Raw genomic sequence first — 26,294 nt, forward strand, 5'->3', positions numbered from 1 at the left:
CGAACCACCACCACCACCACCGTCAGAAGTGACGAATAATTGCATAATTGGTTGAATGAGCGGAAAAGTTCTGCGCCTCACAGTATCTAGAAGAATAAGTAAAAAACGTTAGAGGTTCATTTCGCTAATGGGTGCTCGGAACAGTACATCGAGAAGGTGACGAAATTGATTTCGAATCCACGTCATAGCAAGAGGCAACGACAAAGTTCTTTCTATCCTTCATGCTATCAGTAAATACGTCCGGAAGAGTCTGAATGATCTCCTGGAGCATCTGAATAGTCAAAACCAAATATATAGTTCGCGATGGATATTGAGGCAGGCAACCAGTATTTCTGGATGTTCTTTCTGGTGATAAGAACTGGAGACCAATTAAATCACAGAGAAAGGCAACCGTCACCGACAAATGAATTAGCGCTCGAACCACCACCACCACCACCACCGTCAGAAGTGAGGAATAATTGCATAATTGGTTGAATGAGCGGAAAAGTTCTGCGCCCCACAGTATCTAGAAGAATAAGTAAAAAACGTTAGAGGTTCATTTCGCTAATGGGTGCTCGGAACAGTACATCGAGAAGGTGACGAAATTGATTTCGAATCCACGTCATAGCAAGAGGCAACGACAAAGTTCTTTCTATCCTTCATGCTATCAGTAAATACGTCCGGAAGAGTCTGAAGGATCTCCTGGAGCATCTGAATAGTCAAAACCAAATATATAGTTCGCGATGGATATTGAGGCAGGCAACCAGTATTTCTGGATGTTCTTTCTGGTGATAAGAACTGGAGACCAATTAAATCACAGAGAAAGGCAACCGTCACCGACAAATGAATTAGCGCTCGAACCACCACCACCACAGTCAGAAGTGAGGAATAATTGCATCATTGATGAAATTAGCGGAAAAGATCTGCGCCCCACAGTATCTAGAAGAATCAGTAAAAAACTTTAGAGGTTTATTTCGCTAAAGGTACTCGGAACAGTACATCGACAAGGTGACGAAATTTATTCCGAATGTACGTCATAGCAAGAGGCAACGACAAAGTTCTTTCTATCCTTCATGCTATCAGTAAATACGTTGCGAAGAGTATGAATGATATCCTGGAGCATCTGAATAGTCAAAACCAAATATATAGTTCGCGATGGATATTGAGGCAGGCAACCAGTATTTCTGGATGTTCTTTCTGGTGATAAGAACTGGAGACCAATTAAATCACAGAGAAAGGCAACCGTCACCGACAAATGACTCAGCGCTCGAACCACCACTCCAGTTGGAAGCGAGAAATATTTACATTATTGACGAAACGAGCAGATACAGTTTGCGCCCCCACGACATCTAAAAGAAACAGTAAAACACCTCAAAGGTTTATTTCGTTGATAGGTTCTCGAAATAGTACATCGAGAAGGTGACGAAATTCAATTCCAAATCTAGATCAAAGCAGGAGGCATAGACAAAGGTATTTCTATTCTCCATTCCAAAACATAGTGACAGTAAAGGCCGTCTTCTTGAAAAGGAAAATATATGAGCCCACCAAAAAAATTCGGCATTACTCTAAGTCGATTAGCACAAGATTTGTGGAGTACGAAAACTGCAGATTGGGACACTCGAAAAATCAGTTGTGGCAGAGTACGCACTCAGTACTGAAGAGCTCAGGCTTTTACAACTGGTTACTTCATCAGACAGTTGAAATCTACAAGCATGACAATTGTAAAAGGAAGAAAGGAACAAGTCGGATCAACAACATTTGGAGGCCAGCTTTACAAAAAAAAATCAATAAGGCGAGAATGCCCGGATCGTTTGAGAAGATCGGACCGGCCGTAAAACCCGCACGTTATTGTTCAGTAGTAGCTCCCCCCTTCACCGGTCACTTTTAAATATATCCTGCGTGCACAAGCGCGCAAGTATACCTTCAAACTTGAAAGTAATTATACGAATCTCTGAAGATGACAGAAACTCGCACCGGCGAAACGTCAGGAAGTATTAACAACAGAGGACGGCCCGAAAAAATAAACAATTTCAATTATTTTTTTGAAACTTCATCCGAGTTTCAGTATTTTTTCCTCGATCTGTCGAAAAACATCAACATAGAAAACCGCGGACATGTAAATTTGTGGATGTTTGTCTAGATTAGGAATAATATGTATCGAGGTTAAGTTAGGTTAGGTTAGGTTAGGTAAAAACCTCCTTTGTTGTATCTGTAGAAATATCTATGTACAACACTGTATTTTATAGTTTATATTATCAGAAATTATCAACTTTCAGCATTATTCAGGGGTATTTTAAATATTTCTCCTTCGTATATTTTATTCTGTGAGTAAATATTATCATTATCCTTATTATTCTTTTTCTTTAATTCTAATAACAATGACATTTTTCAGGCTCACAACGAAATCACAATAACTCCAGTGGAGACACAATTCGAAGCTTCACCATCCAAAGGAAGAAATATGGTAAGTGTCAAGACTCTTTTCATATCAATATATTTCAAACTGTCACAATGAAATTCACTAATTCGAGAGAAATCCTGAAACTACATTGGTCCTTTTATTTTGTTTTTCAGATATTCTAACAAATCGTAGTTGACCTAAAATGAACAATTTCATTGAAATGTAACGAACAGGTTTAAAACAATTAAAACCCTGTGAACTATTCGAGTTGTCCCTGTTTCATTACACGTTCGTTTGAACAGTCAAATGTATCATTTTTATAAGCTCAGCCACCCTCGAAATAATATTTTGTGTACGCCACTGGTTGAAGTTCCATTTACCTGTAATCCTATTTCATTGAAGCCATGTGTTGATAACCGAAATACATGGAAGGTGATCCATAATAAATTTCAGTAGTGATCTATTTTCTAAGGATTCATGTTTTTTGTTTCAAGAATTAGGTGTACACAAATATTTTTTGAACCTGTAGTTGTTATAAATAAGAAAACCGAGACAAAATTTTATGAAAATAAATAAAACTTGGCGGGTTTTGATAATAAATTTGCTTTTACATCAGTTCCCAGTACATCGTACATGTTTTACAAATTTAGCAACTGAATTTGGAAACACTTATTCTCAAGTAGGTGCGTGTACGAAGTCACCTCGAATGGCATAAAAACTAAATAGTTACCGAACGTTGACAATTTCCTAGTAAGGTATGGGCGGCGTAGAAGATCATACGACTTCTAAATTAAATTTATTAGACCTGGTATAGCCGAAGTAACCGGTATTGTGAATAGTTAAAGCTATCGGCGAACTCAAAGGCCAAAAAAACCAATAGAAAGAAATGATGCCGCTACGATATAGTGCACGTGCACTGAAGAATTGACGGTTCGTATTGGATAATTTTTACTAATCGAGTTTTATGTTGGCTGAAGAGTCACAAAATCAAATTTGAAGTCATATTACGGTGACGAATAGAATGTGAGGATGTTTATACACTTCGTGTTGTTAATGTTCAGTTCAGGAACTGATCGCAATTTGAGTGTTGAATTTCGATATTGGGACAGTTATAATTACTTAAAATTTTTGTTATCTGTTTAAGTTGTGGCGTCCTTGGACTAGTACTAATAGTAATAATAACGAGTGTGATAACAACGCATATTTTTTCCTTTGTAGTGATTCCAATAGCGATGGTGAACAATGCGAAAAAGAGATACTAGAGAATAAGATTCGGATTTATTTGAATATTGATGAACAGAGAGTATGTTTCAATGTATATAAGAATCTTCATCTCAAGTTTGCTTTCGAGGGAAACAAACTATTACAAGCAACATCAGATTTGACCGAAATTCCTTTCTCAACTGTACGTGAAATAGTTAAAAACAAACCTTATGAACGCAAGACGCGATGTGATACGGAATTACCAAAATCTTCAGATGTTCATCTAATAAAATCATTTTAAAAAAATATACGACTGTTACAAAAGCAATGAGATTCGTACAACTGAAATCATTAGGAAGAAATTCAATACTTCCGGCCATAACGTGAGCTACTGTAACAAAAGTCTTCAGAATTGGGTGAAGAAACTAGGATTTAGAATAATAAACAAACGTCAAACAGTTATGGAAAGCAGAAGAATAGTGGAATTGCGTAACAAATACTTAGAACAAATAACTAAATATAGACTCACGACACAGTTACGAAAAGGTAGACTGATGGTTCGAGGATGTGTTCGCCTAACATGCCTGCACACTAAGGATCGCGACCAATCATTGTGCATTGAGGGGAAAGTGAAGAATGGGTTCCGAATTCTTTCTTTCACATTATGTGGAAAAAAACTTGAGGATTGTAATGTTATCATCATAAGAACATGGAAGCTAATATTTTCGAGGAATGGTTTGAAAACACATTAATCCCAAATTTGGATGCGAATAGTGTAATAGTTCTTGACAACGCTTCCTATCATTCGCGACAGCTCATCAAAGTACCGAGTAAAAATTCGAAGAAAGATGAAATAATAAATTTTTAAATTTTTGAATGGATAAAAATTTGTATTTTGAAGATAACTATACCAAAAACCAACTACTTGTAGTTTTACAGTGTCCATACTGAAAAGTATGGACACACAATACTGAGACTTCCCACCTATTTTTGTGCTTTCAGTCCCATCGAGTTGGGGAAATTGCATTAGGCGTAAAAATAATTTTTCAAAATTTGATAAGATGGTAATGGAGCTAGTTAAAGAAGAAGTATCTAATATTAACGAAGAAGACTGGCAGAAAATGATTAAAAAAATAATTTCAGTTGGAAAAGACTGTATGGAGATTGGACACTTCCATATTAATGGTGGAAATGAATTCATTATTGATTTAAATGACCACAGTGAAAGTGAAACAGAGAATATGGAAAAGAAATCATCAGATTTCGAAAAAAGTCATCACTCTGTTATGTGGATCCCTACTCTCCGACTCAGCTATATTAACGAAATATTTATTGTATAACAAAAGTGAATTAGCGTATGTTTTTATATATTTGTGATTGTGCATATTCATTGTAAAACTATAGGTTTCTTTTTTAGGATAAGAACTGCTTTATTGTTCATTGTGATTGACATGTTCTATACTCAATAGGATCTCTGAATGAAATATATGATTGATTGATGATATCATTAATTTAGGTTTAATTTAGGTTTCCGGGGAAGCTTTCTTCTCCTATTGCTTTTGTGTACTCCCCAATATTTGTTTTAAAATTATTAATTGAGACCTGAAGCCCTTAGAGAGTATCTTATTAAAGCTGGGGCAAACTTAGGTCTCTCTTAGATTTCCTTGGAGCTTTGTTGAATTCAATTAGGCACCTTTTATATTGATCCCGGATATATCTGACATTTCCGTGGCAATAACATTTGTTAATGATAGTATTGGTGTGAATTTCATTATACGACTTTGACTTTTCAGGAGGAAGACGAAACAGAAGACAGTGCCGACAGGCTCGTGATAGACGAGAATAACGAGGCCATAGACGCCAGGAAGCAACCTATGAGCGTCGACAACAGTTCCGAAGCAGGAGACGAAGTTCCTCCGTGCCAAGGCTGTAATCAAAAAGCAGCGCAGTTCGTATGTGCCGGCTGCGGAAACCAATGGTACTGCAGTCGAGATTGTCAGGTAATATAGAAGACTGCCATATACAAAGTAGTGGAGATTTTTGGATATTATGATACAGTGAATACCAAGGCTCGAAACAAAAACACGATTCAGTTACTCAAACATAAATTGAAGCAACAAGCCAAAAAGAACTGACCGCAGGTACGTTCGACTAGTACCAGACCGCATATTCGGATAACAAATCGTCACATCTTTTGATAAAGTCAAACAAATTGAAAGTTTTGAATGAATTATCATTTTCACATCCGTAATTATGAGAACATTTTTAGCTTTTTATTCTTTATCGATGGTTTCAGTACTGAAAGGACTACAGCAGACTTACCCCGTTTAATATTTTTGATATTTTATTCAAATTATACAAGGGGAAAATACCGAAATAAAAGGTCGATAAAAGGTTTTTGTCTTTCTACTCCATCTACTGAATTTTGATACACAAAAATGTGGCAAATTTCGGGAGAAAACAAGTGATTAAATAAACTCTTCGCCTCGTCTACACATATTTGTGAAGAGTTTATTTTGAATTTAATTGCTTCCTTCCCTTAATCATAAGTTCTCCACAATTTTTGTATAAAGATGGAGAAATAGAAAGGCGAAAAGGTTTTTTTTCCAAATATTCATCTGTCCTAAAAATAATCCCTTTTCAAAGTAATCTATTGTATATCTTTTCTTATCACACTATTATCTCCAGGAATTATGTGAAAATGTTTCAATTGTTGGGAACCGTTATCATATCTATTTTTGGTATTTTTGTGATTCATCAAACCGCTAGAATCTCAGTCTTCCAGAAGCCGACGAATATATGGCATATAAACAGGAAAGCTTAATTTTATTTCCATCCCAATATATTAGTTACAGTAACTTAAAGAATAAAGCATTTTGTTGATACATTGTTTCTGTGTTGATCTCTTCAGTCAATCTTCAATTCAAATTGATGGTATTTCTACAAGAAATTAAAATAAAATTAAATAAGAATAAATGAATACTGCACTTTTGTACTTTTGCACTTTTGCCAACGTAACACAAGTCGATCAATTCCGTCAACATAAAAATTGTGTACATGAGATTTGATAAAGTTGACTACGCCCGTTTTTTGCCCGATATTGATTGGCGAAGGTTCTACCGGTGAGAAAGTTATCGAAGTGCTGCTTGAACAGATGGCAGTCAGTTGGCGAGAGGTCTGGGAAGTATGGCGGATGGGGCAGAACTTCGACGCTCAATTCTTTCAATTTTTGGATGATGATTTATGAAACTTGCGGACGGGCGTTGTCATGGAACAGGATCGGACTTCCTCTGTTGACCAGTTCCAGCTGCTACTGACGCAATTTTCGGTACATAATAATAATAATAATAATAATAATAAAGGTCTTTATTATTTTCAAATAATATACATATAGATTTTAACATTGTATGCAAAAAATAAAAACATTTCTGAAAATAAAAGGCGAAGTTCATTTTCTGCAGACAAACGATAGTTTTACTACGAAAATGTTCTTCCACTCAACCCTAATACAGTGCGTCGAAGAATTCATATGCGTTTGTACATGTAATTGACAAATAGACAATGAGAGAAATGAGTGATAAGTGACGAAAATCGTTATGTTTGTTGGTTTGGCAGCGGGGCAGAGGGGTATCTAGACTTGTGTTTTGAATAAATTATTTTTATATTCTGATCTGAAGCAAGTAATACTGAGGTTCTTCAAACTTTCAGGAACGGAATTATATAAATTATAAATTTGGTAGGTGAAAGATCGTCTGAACATTTCAGTTTTGAACTTAGGTGGGGATAATAATCCTTTAAATCGTAGATTTAAATTATGTATTTTCGTCGATTTCCTCACAATAGGACTCTCCTCTGATGGTTTGGCCCGGTTGCAGAAATTTATGGTAAATCACAACAGTCGCTGACCACCATACAGTAACCATGTTTTTTTTGGTGGGTTTTCGCCTTTGACAAGTGCCTGGGTGGCTCATCGGTGTCCAACCACTATCCTGAACGTCTCTTGTTGTCGTTGAGGATTCACTCTTCATCAAACGTGACGATCCGATCCAAGAAGAATCGATATGGTTGCGCGAAAGCAAAGAAGAACATACCCTGGAACGTGACAATTTCTGTCAATCGGTCAAATCGTAGGTCACCCAATTTTCGAGCTTTTTGATCTTTCCAAATCAAAAACCGCATAAGAGCTGACGCCCAGTTCTTCTTCTTTGTTTTCATTAATTTGTGACACGGTGCATATTCATGATGAAACGGCACTTTCCTTTTCTTCAAACGGTGCCGTTCTCCGCGATTTTCCGCACTGTTTCTCCACCAGGGCCCTTAAATCTTCGTCCTGGATTACTGTAAGTCGACCACTTGGGTGTATTTCGGCAGCGCTTTGGTTCAATTTTGATTCGTAGTAAAAAATTGGCCGAAAATCGCTTAACGATAACATATAATAATAAGCTGGAAAGAGGCAAAAATTTAAATTGAAAATAAGAACAGTATCAATGTATAGACTAGAAAATTCTACATCGATCACTGTATACCTCGACACAGTAGAATAATTATTTATTGAGAAGTGGTTGAATATGTTCAATCGTAGACGTTTTCATGCAACATGCATATTCTTTAAAATAATCAAATATAGGAATCCTCCCTACTTATATGAACATTCGTCTTATAGAACAGATGTCCATAACCTAAATTTGCGTAAAAAGACAGTACTAAACATTCCTGTGATATAAAGAAAATATTTAAACGATCTTTTTCTTCTAACATCTACTCCACAATAAATTATGTCCATAAATGGGAAAATAATTGTTTCAACATGTCAGAAACTGTTTTTAAAAGTATGTTTAAACAACATCTGTTCAGAATCCTGAAAAAGGTTTTAGCTATTCATATATCTGTATACCTATATATTACATTCCCTTTTCTTTTTTGTTTTCTCTTCTTTTCTTCTCTTCAAGCCCTAGCAGAATATTTAATTTTTATACATTTTTGGCATTGGTGGAAGAGCAAATGCGAATGCAAACTCGCTATCTGAACCAAAAGCCATTTACACATCAAATACAAAGTGTTTTTACTTCTTTCTCTCTTGAATTTTTTTGGTGTTATCTTGTTATTTTGATAGGAAATAAATTCATTATTATTATAGAGAGCTGTCATCGAATACAATGCCTAAATAAAAAACCACTCATTGATACAATTTCATGACCATTAACTTCAAGGAAAGAAGTTTAGGATACGTAGTTCTAGTTTTCCTAAAAAATGACTTCAGATATGCTTTTTCACACAATAAATCACAAAAATTTGTTTTGAAACAGAAAAACCTTTTTAAACAATCTAATATAGTATTTTTTCGCCAAAAAGCAATGCTTTAATAACTTTACAGCAAAAACCTAATTGTCCGACAGCTGTGTAATTTTCACATGTGTCTTTCGAAGAATCAAGTTAACTTAAAATCATATGGATTCAATAGCGACATCTATGTGTCAGCCTACGAACTTTTCAGCTCATCTAGTTTTATACTTATAACGGAAATGCTCATTTTGGTAATGCATTCTCAAAAGACGATTTTTTTCAGGTTTCCGCTTGGGACGAGCATTCTGAAGTATGTTCTGGCTGAACAGTACAAGAATCATAATCTAATCACATCAGGATTTCAAAATAAGATATGAGATGCTTCATTTCACCTTTATATAGAATGTACACGCCGTGCTGAAATGAAAAGCTCCCAGTTTTGGCTGATTGGAAGAATATTTCAGAAGAAGAATATTTTTACCACATATATAAACGCATAACTATATTCTAAAGGTAAATCACCAATAACAGAATCAAATCAACCTCATGCTGTTGCAAAATTTGTTGGAAACTAGGAAAACCTTTGTCGATATAAGAATTTATTTATTTGCTACCCCCAAGTTTTGTGACTCCTAATAATTAACTATTTATAAATTAGATGTATTTTGCCAAAGAGTTCCAAAGGTGTATATTTAGTAACTAGGGTTTTGATAGTAGATAGATTAGGCTAATGTAACGACAAGCAAAATCAAAAATGTTTTATAAGCTATAGGTTAGAAAGTTTTTATTTGTAATAGCCATTAGGACTCTCGATGACATGATTAAAATCCTGATAATATCACTTCACCTCAAAGGAATAAGTGTCAGAATGTATTGTTTTTTTATAGTTTAGTTTACAGTATAGTTCATTAGTTTAATTGTTTGTAAATACTTAGATCAACACTACTGGTAGTATTGAATATCAAGCAGTCTCCTGAGGATTTGTTCTACAGTTCATTATTTCTCACCTGAACTCTTTCATGAAAATGGTCAATATCAATGGTCAACGGTCAATGTCACAACTTTGTTCCTTGAAAATTTGTAAATTTTATTATGCTCATAATGCTAGTTCACTTTACATTGAAGGGTGTTCAATGTAAATGATTCATTTACTCACAAAAATATTTTTTGAACTCATGACCAAACTAACTTGAACTATTTGAAACTGAAGTAAAGTGAATGGAGATTCATTATGGAGTGAACCAGAACCTGACGTAAACTTCTGGTTCGTCTATATTTTTTACAAGAATATAAATCAGCTGTGTGGGTACCGAAGTCGTCTGTACATAACCAGATTGGGAAATGGGTCTATAAGATATATAGAGTACTGGGGAATAACAAGGAACACACTCAGGAAAACCTTCATAAATGAATTGCCCGCGGAGGGAACTGAAAAAAAGCTTCAACAGAGCAGGGATCGACTCAGAGATTCACAGGGCTACTCACTGGCCATAATTCATTGAGAGGACACTTCAACAAATTAGGGCTGTACAACAGAGACCTTCACTGCAGGCAATGTAACAGAAGGACAGAGACAGCTAGTAATATTTTATGTGAATGTGAGGTACAGGATCACAGGTGGCATACAGTTCATAAACCACTCAAATTATGTTCAGGGATCTGTAAATTGGTATAGGGCACAAGACCTTTGGAATGTTGTCATGAAAAAGATTAAAGAAAAATGCAATGAGCCCACGAGGCTGCAGTGTTTTCCAGAGACTTGGGGGGAACGGACAAGAAGTCAGGCAGCTTCTAAGTAGTAGAAAAAAATATTAGCAGATTCAAGTGGTAGTTTGCCCAACTCACAATCAAAAAGTCGTGACCATCCCTATCTGTACAAGTTATTTATCTTGAAAGAATGTATCTAGTTAAAATTAGAATGATTCTGCAATGTTACAAGACTAATGGACTGCAAATAGCCATGATGTTTCCTAAGTGGCTCAGGGAGTTATTAACATTGTCTAGCCGGAACATGAAGCTAATGACCAAATCATTCGATGCTGTTGACATAAAAAAAAATCTTAATATTGTCCATAGTTCATATGTCTGACACATACTCAAATGCTGCATCCTGACTTTCCAGATGGCACTGATTTCTCTGAAATGATATCGAACATTTTCAGTTCATTTCCTCAAAAATGTATTCTTCGATAATTTTTTGGGTTGAAATTTCGAGTGAAGGCTTTGGTTTTCAAGACGGCGTAAATTTGACGTGTTTTAATTTAAAAAGCAACAAAGATTTCATTACGATGTATTAATTATCGTATGCAGTACTGAGCGCGAGTAGTGGAAGATTAGGTTACTACACCTTGTGCAAGTTTGTGTGTAGTATTCAGACAGACAGAGTATTCCTAGATCAATAACCAACGACGAGTAAGAAGTATTCAAGAACGTTTAATATTTTACTATTTGAAATTGTAGATATTTATTGGGGAAATTCACATCTATCGAAAAATAATTGCTGTTCTTTTCAATTTGAGTTGTTACTCAGTAGGTATATTTTCCTGGAGTCTCTGTTTTACACTATGACGTTCAATGCGTTAACAATAATAAAAATTTAAGACTGTCAAGAAAATGAATATTTTTTTAATGAAATGGAAACTCCTCCAACATTTTCATACGAGGCGGAGCTCCCACTTCTGAAAACCCTATCTCAAGATGTGCAGTAGATGTGTAGAAATCTGTTGTCAGTATGTTAGATTATTCGAGCCGTAAACGTCCAAATTCGGGACCGTATTCAGTTAGTAATGAAGTTCAAACACTTCAATACTTTCTTTGCCATATACCGACCCAAACTTTACGCAGATACAATTTCTCCCATCGGCCATGACTATGTCCGGTAGCTGTACTTTATTGTACTTGAACGGCTTCAATCTCGAATGAGTACAACTTGCAATGCTATCTTGGTCAGATCTCTCCTGCACTGATTAGGAGTGATACCCCAAAACTGGTCACTGAATTGATTTCATCTTACTCCTGCTCCTGAAAAAAAATTTTTTGCGAGTAAAATAGTGGAAGTGTCTCATACATTCTTCAATAAACGACATTTCTTATGAGTCTCCTCATACAATAATCTCATCTCTTCCAAAATATAATCGATACAATGAAGAAAGTGATTTAAAGTGCCAGTTTTTATAAAAATTATTTTCATTTTTACTTTCTATAAAATATGTGACAAATACAGTTTGGTACAAAAGGCCTCAGAAATTTTATCAGTGTCCTAAATACATAGATCCGTTCTCTTAAACCATATATTTATTGCACAAATGAACTGATATCATCTTATAACATACTTTCTTCCTGACATTTTTTTCAGATCAATAAAAAATATTTTCTTCTGTAATCCCAAAGAATTGAACCAGGTGAAATATGAAAATAGGAATCAATAAATGCATAATTTACAAGGTAACATTAATGTGCTTGATATTCATTACAATATAGTTAAAACATCTCATTTGGAAATGCATTCATTAGATTTCATAATCTAATTGGTGGGCAATTTCTCTATGATTGATAAGAGGAGGTGGGCTGACCTCTCACCCTATGGCTAAGTTACTGATTTGTACTAGTCATTACCTACAGTAAAGTTACCTATAATGTTATTTTTTTGCTTTTTGTGTAAGTGCCATCATTGTGGTTTTTTGTACATATTTTTTGAATAAACACTGTAAAACATTTTATGTAAGATACAATTCTGTGATATCCATTTAAGGATCAACGATACTTAAATAAAGCTAGTATCTTTCTTATGTGCAACTTTTTATTCACTTGAATATCCTTCCCAATATTTTCTCATATATTTATGTCAAAATTTTGGTAATGTCAGATTAAATCAGTTGCAGGTAAACTGAGAATTTTCGAAATATTCTTTGATAAATAAAGTTCAATAAACATTCAGATCAATAGATTGTTTCAGAAAATATCATTTGTATAGTCACAATTTGGATTTCTGCAAATTTCTAAAAAAAGAGTGAATCAATTTTTCGGAATACTGATTGAACTGAAATATTATTGATGATAATAATTACAAAATTACATAATATGTACTTGATTTCCAATATTTGTTTCACTACAACAATAGTGTCTTTAGTTGGACTGGTACTCTACACTAATTCACAATGCAATATACAGGGTGCTTCCTAAATATGATTCGAAACTTCAGAGGGTGATTCGTTAGGTCGTTTTAGGAAAAAACGTTTTTATGAACATATGTTTCGAGTTGCTTAGTTTCAGAGATACAGGGCGTTGAAGTTTAAAAAAAAACGGTATTCATAAAATATCATAAAAATCCTTGCACCGATTTGGTTCAAATTGGCTACATTTATTCGAAGTAATACGGTGCTTAGTTAGCCCTAACTATATTGAAATTATTAGTTCCAGTGGGGTCTCAGTGGGCGCCAAAGCTAACAATATCGACAAAAAAACAGTACGCCACTGACTTGTTCTTGAAGTTTTTTATTTTTTCAGATTATTCAACTGAAAATACAATTTTTTCTAGCTTCGCTTTAGAGAAAAAATATTGAAGCAACTTTGCATATCATGAACACCTGCTTTGGAGACCAGCTGACAATGATTGTCTTGTCATATCAGAGAAAGTCAGAGTTATCAATTAGCAGTAATGAATAAATTCACTAATGCTAAAATGGCTGACATGCACTTTATTTGTGTATAAGCAAATGGAAATGCAGAAATGCGGAGAATTGGCCAGGACAGATATCTTAACAGAGTAACTCCATGTGCTAAAAGGCTATAGCGTTTCTGAAACTTTTCTTTACCTCACCATTTTCTTTGTGAGTACCAGATTTGTTACATTTTTTTCCCTGTAAGTACCAGATTTGTTTCATATTCGAATAATGTAGTCACTAGACAAAAGGATTCATTAATAGTTTGTATGTTTTGTGAAATTGTCATTACACATGAGCAGGCATATTGGCTGTCCTTGTTCATCTTTCACTGCCTGAACCATTGTGCATGCTGTTTTTGGTGGGGATGTGGGGGTTGAGCAAACTGGTCATCGGATTCCTGCTTCCACGTAGCCCCGCTGGAAACGGGAATGACAGAATCACATGTGGTTCTGCGCACTCTCGTCTTAGCATTGCCTTGTCACGGTAATGCAGGGCTCTGCCGTAATTAACCTTCTTTCCCTAGCTACTCGTGGGACTGTTATGGGCACAGTAAACTTAAAAATTCTTTCTGACGCTGAGTCTACAGAAGAGATGGATGTCGAGCTTACGACTCCTGCTGACCTCCCTGTAAATTTAGATCAGGAGCGGGAGCTTCTCAACTCTACAACTCTCCAATAACCTAACCTAAAAAAATTTGGTGGTGCAGCCAGGAAACGACTGAGTCGCCCCTTCAAGAGCGGGGTATCTTATGAAACCGCCTTGCACCAAATTATTGAGCGGCGTACGCAGAATCTGTCTTAGGTGGAGGAACAAACTCCCCATGAGCAGGTTAGCAAATGTTTGCGCTCAAGTGATGATTCACCAAAATCAGAGGCGAAAAAGCCTGTACGGCTGTACGGTTGAATCTAAGGCATCGTCAGGTGTTGCTGACGTGCAAAAACCCTCATATGGGAAGGTTGTCGCGGGTATCAAGGTGGGAATTTGCACCTTGACTATCCGACTAGCTCATTAACGATAAAACAGCAGAACATATACTTTGTGCCTGCCCCGCTGGGGACCCAATCTGGTTTTTAGAATTCGGCAGAGCCGTACTTTTACCATCTGACCTGAAAGACCACTCACCATATAAACCAATCGGCTTCTTTGAGAAGCTGGGTTTATTTGGTCGAGTGTGAATAGGTGTGAGAAAGATAATAAGGTATCCTAGGCAATTAACGCCCACTTAATTTCAAATCAATATATTATTTAATGAAATGATTGAATTGAAAAACTGTTTAAGAAAATAGTTTTATTGACAAATAAAGAATACAGAAAAATAACAAATTTGTGCTATCAGTCATTCAAGATTATGCAAACAAAACTTTTTGAATACCCTGTCATGGGCGTCATTGAACACACAGTTTTTGGTAACGCCCATATGTCAATATACGTATTATCTCAATGAAAATAAATATTTCGACTTAGAGCCGTACAAAATCTAAAAGTATATTATATTGTCTTTTTTAGATAGCATTATAATTATCATTATATGAACTACAAATACTACAATATTTATATTTTTATCATCTTTAACAAAAATATCTAACTTCTAACATGTGTTATAACTATAGAACATCAACATCTGAAGGTTTTTTAATAAAAATATAAATAATTATGAAATGCTCATTGGGCGATATTAAACGTAGATGACTAATGACGCCCCAGACTAGTGCGTCAATGAACGCCCTGAAATTAAGTACAACATTATAGCTCAAACATGAATGAAATCAGTAATCAACTAATTACTATATCCTAGGGACTATTCTCAGTATCAGATTCAGTCTTACACTCCTTTGGAATTTTGATACGTTTTATATTTATTCATTATGATACACATACATTTTCGCCTTGTATACATGCGCCCATTTAAGGATAATAGCGCCCATACAGGCTATTAACGCCCAAACCTCAGTTAATGGGGCGATATTACCCGATTAGTACTTTCTACCTAGATCTCATATTTTCACATATAATTACAAACAAATCAATCAAATCGTTAATGGAATATGAAATAAAGGTATTTAAAATGAACGCTAATCACAAAATTATAAATGTAAATTATAAAACATAAACAAAAACTTTCGAATTTGTCGGAGTATTTTTTATAACCGTGCACTATCAGCATCTTTGAGGTGTTGTTCGCAACTGAGTATTTGGTGACGTAAGCCGCGCCGCGTCGCGTCCGCGCGTTCCTATTGGTTTATTCTATGTGTGTGTAAAGTGTAACATAACTCGTGCAGCATTATCTGCGATTTTCAGCATTCGGGCGTTATTACACATTGGGCGTTAAATATCATACCTACCTTACATTCTTACGACACTGCAGCTGAATAAACAGGTGTTTGAGTTTGGTGAATAAGTAGGAAACATTGTCGTTCTCGTTCATCATTACAACTTCGTTCTTGAAATTCTTTGTTATGAACAATACTTGTAAAATGCTATTCATGTAGCAAGTGTTTCCTAAATTATCTAATCCAATTTTCTTCTCAAAATTTTCAGGACAACTCTCTACTGATTCGTAATCTGCATAAGAACCATTTCTCAAGCTGCGATCGATACTTCCAAGTGATGAAGGGTTTCGTAAAGGGATCGATTCGGCTCTTGCTTCATGAAGCTCTTTCACTGAAAGGAAACCAAAACCACAAGGACTGCAACTCATATTTAGGGGGCAAGAATGACCTAAATCCATTGACCGCATTGAAAAAGAAGAAGGTGGATCAATCACTTGCAAATTAACTTTGATAGGAGACTGATGAATATTCACATATTTCGGCTTGTTCAGAAGAGATTTTAGTTCCGTAATTAAATGAGGCAATTCATGATCCCATCAAAGTTATGTGAAGGTGGAATAGTTCCAAGGACCGAAGTAGCATTACCACGTTGAATAGCAATACCGATTCTTTCTATCAAAAAAGAGGTAGAACGGTGATCTTTCGTTGCTTGGCCTATTCTCCTTCGGAGTTTATGAACAAATAACAGAGATTCCGGGCCATAAACACCAAAAGTTTGAACCGCTACTGGATGGAACAGATAGTTGTTATCAAGATTTTTGGTTTAAATATTATAAAGTCAATAAACTGCTTTGAAAAATGCTATCTATCATTTTTTATATAGGATAGCCTATATACAAAGGATGTATATAGGGTAGTCTATATTCAAAGCTATCATATGCAGGTACGAAATTGAATGAGCTGCAAAGCTTTGTTTACTACTTGGTAGATGACAGTACCATTCAGTTTCAATTGAATTGGATTGAATTGAGAAATCAATTTAAAATTGATATTTAACTCACTAATTATAGGCAATGAATAATGCGCAATATTTGAAAATAAATAATTTTATTTTTAATCACAGATCACAAAGGAAGGTTACCATAAATCAAGACACTGAAAAAACTGAAATGAATCCAATCACATCAAGAGAAATCTTCTAGTCCATTATTATATCTTCCTAGTCTCATAGAATTGCCACCAATGCCGATATCTCCTGTGCCAGAATAAGATGTACTCTCATAATGTGTATAGGGGTTCAGTGTGCTGAGTTCTTCAAAAAAGTATTCTTTCAAGCTCCCATCTGGAATTCATAATTCAATATTAATTGAGCTAAGAGAATTGGGCGTATAAAATCAGTATCGCTGTGTTGAAACGTAGAATTGAAACCTCTGGCGTAGAATAAATCCAATACATAAACATTTTCCCTCAAACGCCAGAACGAAATAAATATAATTGCTCATTGCTCATTACTCAAAATTAACAAAGTTTGAATTGAAAAAAATTGACATTTATCTTGTTTGAATGTATAATCATCAATGACACAATGTTCGAAAATATAAACACACAGTACCAACGTAATAAACTTGTATTTTTCAATATTGGGATTTCATTGTTTAATTCTATCGTACCCTGACACACTCATAAGCCCGCAAAATCAGGATCCGTCACTCGATTTATTCGACGAGTCTGGATAGTGTTCGTCATCCTGGTTTCATTCGGGTTGAAGCCTAGCTCCCTCACCCTTTAAACTGGCTTTTGTCAGAAAGACAAATGGGTCATAATTGATTTTGTGATGGCGGCAGAATGTCCTCAGACATCAGTACCGCCCTTCACGGTGTACCCCTACCTGGCTGGGGTGAGATTGATGAAGATCTTACTCATCTATTAACGGAAGACATGAGGACCTCATTTGACAGAGTGTCGGGGCCTTCTATATCGGAAAGGGTCGTCTACAGCTTAATCTATATCTTCCCTGACTAACATATTATCGTAAGTTTCCGCACAATCGAAGACTTGCCGGTTCCTCGACTGAATGGACTGCTGAATGGAAGGCAGCTGCAAATCTCTGCGGATGGCTTCGTTCCGCACGAACCACGGAGCATTCACAATCATCCGTAGTAATTTGTTTTGTAAAAGTCTCCAAGATGGAGATGTTGGACGGAGCCGCTTGCCTCCAGACGCCTGAAGCATACATGATGACAGGCTTGAACATCGTGTCGTAGATTGTAACTTAGTTTTATAGGCTTAGTTTTGATCGTCTATTTATCAGAGAGTACAGGCTTGCCACCCGACCCTCGATCTTTGCTTTCACGCTTATAAAGTGCTGGTTCCAGGTGAGTCTACGATCTATTAGAACACCGAGGTACTTTACCTGCACCTGCCAGTCAATCTCCCTTCCAGAGATTCTCACTTTTTTGGCCGGAGAAGATAGTATTCTTCCCATGGTTATCGCCTGGGTCTTTTCCGGATTTACTTGGATCTTCCATTCGAGGTATTAGCGCTCGAGGTCGTCCAATGCGCGTTGCATGTAGACGATCCGGAACCATGGAAGATGAGAGGAGAGCCGTGTCGTCGGCGTAGAGGGATAGCTTCACATGCTCGGACCTCGGAAGGTCGCTGGGTGAAGAGAATATAGCGTGGGAGAGAGCACGGTCCGCTGTGGCACTTCAGCGAGGATCTCTCTGTTGTCAGACAGAGAGCCCTCTACTCTAACCTGAAATGTTCTGTCTTTCAGGAAAGACCCAATCCACTGGATCAGGCCCCGAGGCAGGTCGAACGCAATTAATTTATGTAAAAGGCTTTTGTGCCAAACACGGTCGAAAGCCTTCGAGATGTCTAAAAGGACGATATGAACTTTTCTATTTCAGGGCACAATGGTATTTCGTGAAGCCGAATTGTTCGTCAGATGAGTCGAGATACATTTACTGTACGTCGCGTATTCTTTTCAATCTCAATGAAATTACTATAAATGTTTCGATTCGAATAACAAATGTCTTTGATATCATATACAAATTGTTGGTATTCAAGGTGGAGTTTGAATCGAAGATTTTTGTCGTATTTTCGTGAAATTTATGTAAATCAGTGTAGTATGGACATTCATATTTCATTTCGGTCTCTTGTATCTGTTCATTGTATTGGAGAGTTTTATTTGATTTACATATGAATTTCTGTAGAAGCACATATATAAAATTTCACACCTAATATTTGGTTTAGTTTGATTATGACAGAGACAATGATTTTGACAGCGACAAGGAATGTTATAAATCACATTTGACTTTTTTGTAGTATCTTTCAATTTAGTATTCAAATCATCAATAATTTTAATATTTTTTGGCATATTTTGATATTTCGTTCATTACGAAAGAGTTTTATGACATTTGAAGATAAATTTCCAAGATTAGGTATATATTTATAAGAAAAATTGATAGGTGAACTATCATTACATACATTTCTGTTGATTACATCGGAATTTGTATTACTGCCATTATTGAAAATTATTTTATTGAGAAGAGAGAGAAAGAGAGAGAGAGAGAGGTCTCAGGATACGAACATCTAGAAGCCGTTAATGTGGACATTGATGATTATTCGAGTGGAATCAGTACGAAACTGAATTTGAATATGTTTTACGATCCATTCATCGTCCCAACAAGAAGGATAGCTCAAAATATATGTCAATAACATTTCAGTCGTATAAGTACATAGATAATATTGATTCTGTTATACTTAATGACTACTTACTGAAATCATCTAGGCAATTCACTGTTATTTCCAGTAATTTTCTATCGAGTGATGATTTCATATGTTTTTTACAACTTGTAGTACCCACAGGACAATCACGACCGTAACAGGTTGGCTGACTTTGACCTGGAACATCGGGATAGTCATGAAACTTTAATGAACGAAGGAATGCCGTTCTGGTTATTTGAAATAATCACAAATATAGGTGAAGGAAAGAGAATTGAAACTTTTTATGTTTTTTACCACTTTTATTTGTAACTAACGTTACTGCAGTTTCATCCTATAACGACATTTTCAAACTTAAACTTTAAACTCTTTGAAAATGTTCTTACAGGAGGGAACTGTAGTAAAGTTAGTTACAAATGAAAGTGGTAAAAAACATAGAAAGTTTCAATTCCCTATTCTTCATTATGATTTCCTACCACGTAGTAACGGCTACATCCATCAATTTACAAATATAGATAGATAACATTCAATGAAAGTGTGATTTTTATGTTGCCAAACCTACCAGCAATGTATTCCACTGATGAACCGATAAATGTTAATATAATCAACACGAATACGACTGAGTATTTCATTATCACTTTTCAAAGTATCACGAATTGAATTCAGTTGCGAACTACTAGCAATTGACTGGTAATTATTTTTTAAAACTCCTTACAAATACCCAGTTATCAACTTCTCTTTTTTTATTTATTCTCAGCAGGGCAGAAGTTTATCGTTTGACATTGAGACTATCTAGAACAAAACTCATCCAATAATAAATAATATTGCAATACTTATTTGTTTATGAATGAATATAATTTATCAATTACAAGAATCAGTTTGGTTGGTGATGAAGATTAATTTTCCACAAATATCTACTTGTTTCTTGCTACAACTACCTTTGTTTGAATTGTAAGGGGTATATTTTTGAGAGCGAATAATTTTTGGGAAATGAAGGTTTTGGGAAATGAAAAAGACCTCTCGACACAACTACTTTCACATAAACATTCAATTACATGAAAAAAAAACTTTCAAAACAACTTCTTCCAATGAATTATACAAAAAACACCTTTGCCTATTAGGTTTGTACTCCAAACATTCCTTAAGGAATCGAATCAGCTATTATTCACAGGATTGCTAGACAATATAGTATATGAAAGAGGAACACTGTCATCCTCAATGGTGGACATTCGATATTTCAGAATAATACATTTGCTTTATTACCTCTTCAGCACCAATCTGGATAATATTACACGATAATGCACTCAATTCATTCATGAAATTACGACTTTATGTCACTATCATCAATGACAGTACGTTATGCCATTCATTCGCCTATTTGATTTGATTCAATCTGTCAGATAATTCTTTGTAATAAAGTTTGATCTAAAAGTGGTTGGTCTGTATCCGAAAATACATAACATAATTGGCGACGAGGATAAACTGGTCAATAGTCTGAAGCTGAGTCAAGTCGAACTATAAAAATGTCTTTGGTGGGATCAATTGAACCTTTCAAACCTGGAGAGTCGGAAATATCTAGCTATATCGAGAGAATGGAGCAGTTATTTTTGTGTAATAATATGGAAGAAGAGAAGAAAGTACCTCTATTTCTCACTTTGGTTGGTGGAGAGGCTTACAGTGTTATCAAAGATCTAATTTCACCAGAATTACCCAGTTCTAGGACATATGTGCAGCTCAAAAATGTCCTCTTAGCACATTATTGCCCAAAAAAGCTGATTATTGCTGAACGGTACCAGTTCTATGTATGTACTCAAGAGTCTTCTGAAGATATGAATGCGTTCATAATCAAATTGAAAAAATTATCTAAACATTGTCAGTTTGGACAATTCTTAGATGATGCGCTTCGGGATAAGTTAGTCTGCGGCCTCAAATCAGAAAACGTTAAGAAAGAATTATTATCTGAGGAAAATTTGACATTCAGTAAAGCCTGCCAGATAGCTCAAAGTATGGAACTCGCTGAAAACAAAGCCAAAATCATGGGAATTGATTTGGTGAATAAAGTTGAAACTCAAAGTCATTTTAGGTCAAGATTCAAACAGTCAAGTTCAAGTCCAGTCAGTAGTGGTTCATCGCAGTCAATGAATATGAAGTGTAAACGATGTTTGCGATTACATATGAATAATTCAAAATGTCCTGCAACGCAATGGAAATGTTTTTCTTGTAATACCATAGGACACACGTCAAAATCCCCCATGTGCAAGAATCGTGTCCATTTTGTAGAAGAATTCGAGGGTGATTTTGAAGATCAAAACCTGAAGGCAAAGCAAGAAAACTCAGATAACGCAGAGGAAGAAGTATTTTATTCCATAATCAAAGGCATTGAAGAAGTTCATCAGTCGAGTAATGGTAAAACTAGTCCGGTCATGATTAAACTTTCAGTTGAAGGAAAAATTATTGAATTTGAATTAGATACAGGTTCTGATAGTTCTATTGTTTCTATGAAACTGTTCAAAAAGTTTTTTCCTACAGTTGAATTAGTTAAAGACAATGTGAATCTTAAAACATTATTTGGTCAAGTGAATGATTTGGTTTTCAAAGCTACCGTTGATGTCAAATGTATGAAAAATGGGTGCAGTAAGAGTCTAGAATTGAAAGTGATTGATTTTGAGTCTGGTGTTTCGTTGTTAGGAAGATCATGGTTGAATGTTCTGATGCCTAACTGGCGAGAAAAGTTTGAATGTTATGATACAATGATGGTAAATAATAATGTTTGTAGCAATGAAGTGGAAGATTTTATAAAGGTATTGAAGAATGAGTATGAGAATGTGTTCAATCAAAATGAATGTATAAAAGGATTCATAGCGAATGTAAAGGTGAGAGATAACGTGACGCCAAAATTCTGTAAACCATACAGAATACCGTATGCCCTGAAAGATAGAGTACGAGAGGAAATTGAAAATTTAGTCAAAGAAGGAATTTTACAACCAGTTGAAATGTCTGAATGGGCCAGTCCGATAGTGGTGGTTCCTAAACCTAATGGCAAAATCAGGATTTGTGGAGATTTTAAATCTACCATCAATCCAGTCATCGAAAACCAGTATTATCCTTTACCCACAGCTGAGGAAATATTTGCTTCATTGTCTGGGGGAAAATTGTTCTCAGTTGTGGATTTGAAAAATGCATATTTCCAAATTGAGGTTAGCGATGAAAGCAAAAGGTTGTTAACGATAAATACTCCTTCTGGTTTATTCTCATATACACGACTTGCATTTGGTGTTAAATCTGCACCGCATATATTTCAATCGGTAATAGAACAAATTCTGAAGAATATATCTGGGGTGCATTGTTATTTAGATGATTGTCTTATAACCGCAGAAAATCATCAGGAAATGGAGAATAGATTAAAACTTGTGTTCGATAGGTTAAAAAAAAATAATGTTCGTATCAATTTAGATAAAAGTAATTTCTTTCTGAAAAAGGTTACATTTTTAGGTCACATGATTTCAGAAAAGGGAATTGAACCTACTGATCAAAAAATTAAAGCTATTTTGGAAGCTCCTAAACCAGAAAATGTTCAACAGTTACAATCATATTTAGGGTTGTTGCATTATTATTCAAATTTTATACCAAAGTTATCAGAGAAATTATTACCTCTTTATAAACTACTGCAGAAAGGCGTTTCATGGAATTGGAATCGGGAAACTAATACATGTTTCGAGACCAGTAAAAAATTGTTATTGGGCTCGAACATTTTAATGGCTTTCAATCCTATATATCCAATTAGATTGACTTGTGATGCGTCCCCATATGGAATAGGCTCTATATTAGCTCATGTACTACCTGATGGGAGTGAAATACCAGTAATGTATGTTTCTGCTACACTTTCGTCGGCAGAGAAAAATTATAGTCAGTTAGAAAAAGAAGCACTTAGTATAATCCATGGTGTAAAAAAGTTTCATAATTATTTATATGGCAGAAAATTCACATTAATCAATGATCATAAACCTTTACAGTATTTACTCTCACCTTCCAAACCATTACCCCTTTGGCTGCTGCCAGAGTACAACGCTGGGCAGTTATACTTTCGGGGTATGATTATGAAATCAAACATAAGGAAGGTAAAAAATTGCCGCATGTAGATGCACTTTCTAGGCTCCCACTCAAATCTGAGAGTAGTGGAGAGACTATAAAATATTTTTCAATAGTAAAAGAGTTGCCAATATCATTCAGAGATATTGCTAAAGAAACTCTGAAAGACAATACACTCAGATCAGTTAAATATTTCATTTTATATGGTTGGCCAATATCAAATAAAAATACAGATTTATTACCTTATTTCAGAATACGAGAATACCTTAATTTAGATCAAGGATGTATCACCTACAATAATAGAGTTTTAATACCAAAACATTTACAACAAAGAGTTTTGTATTTACTCCATGATCAACACCCTGGAGTTGTTAAAATGAATATGTTAGCTCGACAATATGTTTATTGGAACAACTTGAACAGAGATATTGAAGATTTAGTAAAACAGTGTGAATGTTGTCAATTGAATGCAACAAATGTTCCTGAAGCTCCCCTTACTTCTTGGTCATGGTGTACACGTAAATGGCAAAGATTACATTTGGATTTGGCAAAAAAGAATGACATTAATTTTCTTATTCTCATAGATGCACACAGTAAATGGATAGATGCTTGGATACTCAGATCTACTAATGCATCAAATATAATATCATGTTTAAGGCAATCTTTTGCGGTTTTCGGTCTACCCGATGAAATTCATACAGACAATGGACCTCCATTCAGCTCGGAAGATTTTATTTTATTCTGTACATCTAATGGAGTCAAAGTTTTGAAATCTCCTCCTTTGCATCCATCTTCAAATGGCATAACTGAAAGATGTATTCAGACTTTCAAGAATAATTTTTTGAAACAACTCTATGATGATAAAACTAATTGTCTGACAAATCAAGAAAAACTTGACAATTTTCTTTTCTTCTATAGGAATATTCCACACAGTGTTACTCAGTTATCACCTGCTGAATTGATGCTTAAACAAAAACCTAAAACAAAATTATCTTTACTAAAACCGAATTTGAATGGATACATTAAAGATAAACAGACATATATCATAGAGAAAAGAAATAAAAATATTCATCCCAATAGATTTAAAGAATTCCAAGAGGATGATGAAGTTTATGTTAAAAATGTACGTGGAGAGAGGGATAATTGGTCTAAGGGGATAGTGAAAGTGAGAGTAAGTCCGGTGACGTATATTGTGCTTGTGGGAGATAAACCAAGATATGTTCATATAGATCATCTTCGTAAGGTTTCAACATTATCTGATGATTTTTCATCTATTGAAAACAACTCTTCATATGATGTTGATTCAGAAGATAAATTACTTTCAGAGGGGAGAAGCAAAACTTCCAATTCAGAGAATGAAAATGAGCTGAATGGAGATGAATCTTGTGAGATTGACATACAATGCCCAGATCAGAATGAGAGAGTTTTGGTGAAAAAGAGTCATGATATGACAATAATGCAGAAAATAGCTTATCTGAAAATCCAACCACTACATTACGTAGATCACTGAGAACTATAAAAAAACCTGACAGATACATGTTTTAATTTTATTTGAGGGGGAAGATAATGTTATATATTATAATCATGTAAGGTAAGCTGAAAAGTACCAAACCTTCAGTATTTAGAAAACATTAGAATACGGGTTTGGAGAACTGTCGGTTTACTGTCAAATAGGAATGAAGTGGTAATGTCAGATAATTCTTTGTAATAAAGTTTGATCTAAAAGTAGTTGGTCTGTATCCGAAAATACATAACACAATCCATAGGAATTTTGTTCGAATTCAAAGAGGTATATTTTCAGAAGAGATCAATTTTTGGAAAGAAAGTGAGTGTCTTATTCCGAAACATCGAATGACTGCCAATGAGTATGATAGTGTTTTATATACTATATTGTGTAGGAATCCTGTGAATAATATCTAATTCGAATCCATTAGATTAGATTGTCAGGTAGCTAGCCCATGACCTGATTCACTGCAACTTTTTCAGATCTATTGTGATGCTCCTTGGTTGTTAGAGCTCATTGTCTAGCTTTATCTCTTTGATGAGACTCCATAGCCTTGACACTGAACACTTCATATAGCTGGCAGCCTCTGGTTTCTCCTACCCGCATCTAGGGTGTCTCAGTCTTGCTATCGCTTCGCATTCACAGAGCACATGCAGTGCAGTTTATACTTCTTCTTGACAGAACCTGTATCGGGTTTCATCTGTCAGACCCATATTGCTCATTTGATTCCTGAGTCGGCTATGTCCCATTAGTAAGACCCACCACTACCCTTACATCCTTACGGTTGTAGTTTAGCATGTCTTCCGTGAATCTGGGCGATGGGTTCTTCATGAACTATGTCACCTACCTCATTCCTGGGAGCTTATTCCACCAGATATTTTTATACATGCTTTTACTACTCCGCAGAAAGGTTTTGGGCCATTCATAGCTTTGGATGCGCCTTCACGAGATAGAACATCGGCCTCCTCATGGGCCTTGTGACCCTCATGTCCGGGTACCCAAGCTGAGTGACCCTATTTTGGATACTTAGGTCCTTGAGTGCGCTCAGACAGCTTCCCACCAGTCTTGAAAAGAAGAACTGAGCTGAGCGCTTTAATTGCCGTCTGGCTGTCGGAGAAAATGGCGATGGCGATTATTTGTGACCTTCTGCCTGTTTATTTCCCCTATGCAGTGTT

General features: G+C 35.4%; 2 protein-coding genes across 8 annotated transcripts in view; one reads left to right on the plus strand and one right to left on the minus strand.

The window, feature by feature from the left end:
- Positions 1 to 12,654, plus strand: part of LOC111502472 (uncharacterized) — a 99,029-nt gene extending 86,375 nt beyond the window's left edge. For all 7 annotated transcript variants that reach the window (XM_023156558.2, XM_074182427.1, XM_023156559.2 and 4 more), the window contains 3 exons: positions 2,372 to 2,443; positions 5,377 to 5,583; positions 9,150 to 12,654. In XM_023156558.2, coding sequence (XP_023012326.2) covers positions 2,372 to 2,443; positions 5,377 to 5,583; positions 9,150 to 9,191 — 321 coding nt within the window. In that variant the 3' untranslated portion in view covers positions 9,192 to 12,654. The remainder of the gene's footprint in view (positions 1 to 2,371; positions 2,444 to 5,376; positions 5,584 to 9,149) is intronic.
- A 4,236-nt stretch (positions 12,655 to 16,890) lies between these two features.
- On the minus strand, positions 16,891 to 20,246 carry LOC111502474 (uncharacterized). The gene is made up of 3 exons (XM_023156565.2): positions 20,089 to 20,246; positions 19,581 to 19,706; positions 16,891 to 17,142 (listed from the first exon to the last, which is right to left on the minus strand). Exons 1-3 carry the CDS (start codon positions 20,156 to 20,158, stop codon positions 16,985 to 16,987), a joined length of 354 nt encoding a protein of 117 aa, XP_023012333.2. The 5' UTR covers positions 20,159 to 20,246; the 3' UTR covers positions 16,891 to 16,984.
- Positions 20,247 to 26,294: the final 6,048 nt, after the last annotated feature.

The sequence above is a fragment of the Leptinotarsa decemlineata genome, unplaced genomic scaffold, assembly GCF_025532065.1.
Source record: "Leptinotarsa decemlineata unplaced genomic scaffold, Ldec_3_MD MMD2_tig00026328_RagTag_RagTag, whole genome shotgun sequence".
In the NCBI taxonomy this organism is placed as follows: Eukaryota; Metazoa; Arthropoda; class Insecta; order Coleoptera; family Chrysomelidae; genus Leptinotarsa; species Leptinotarsa decemlineata.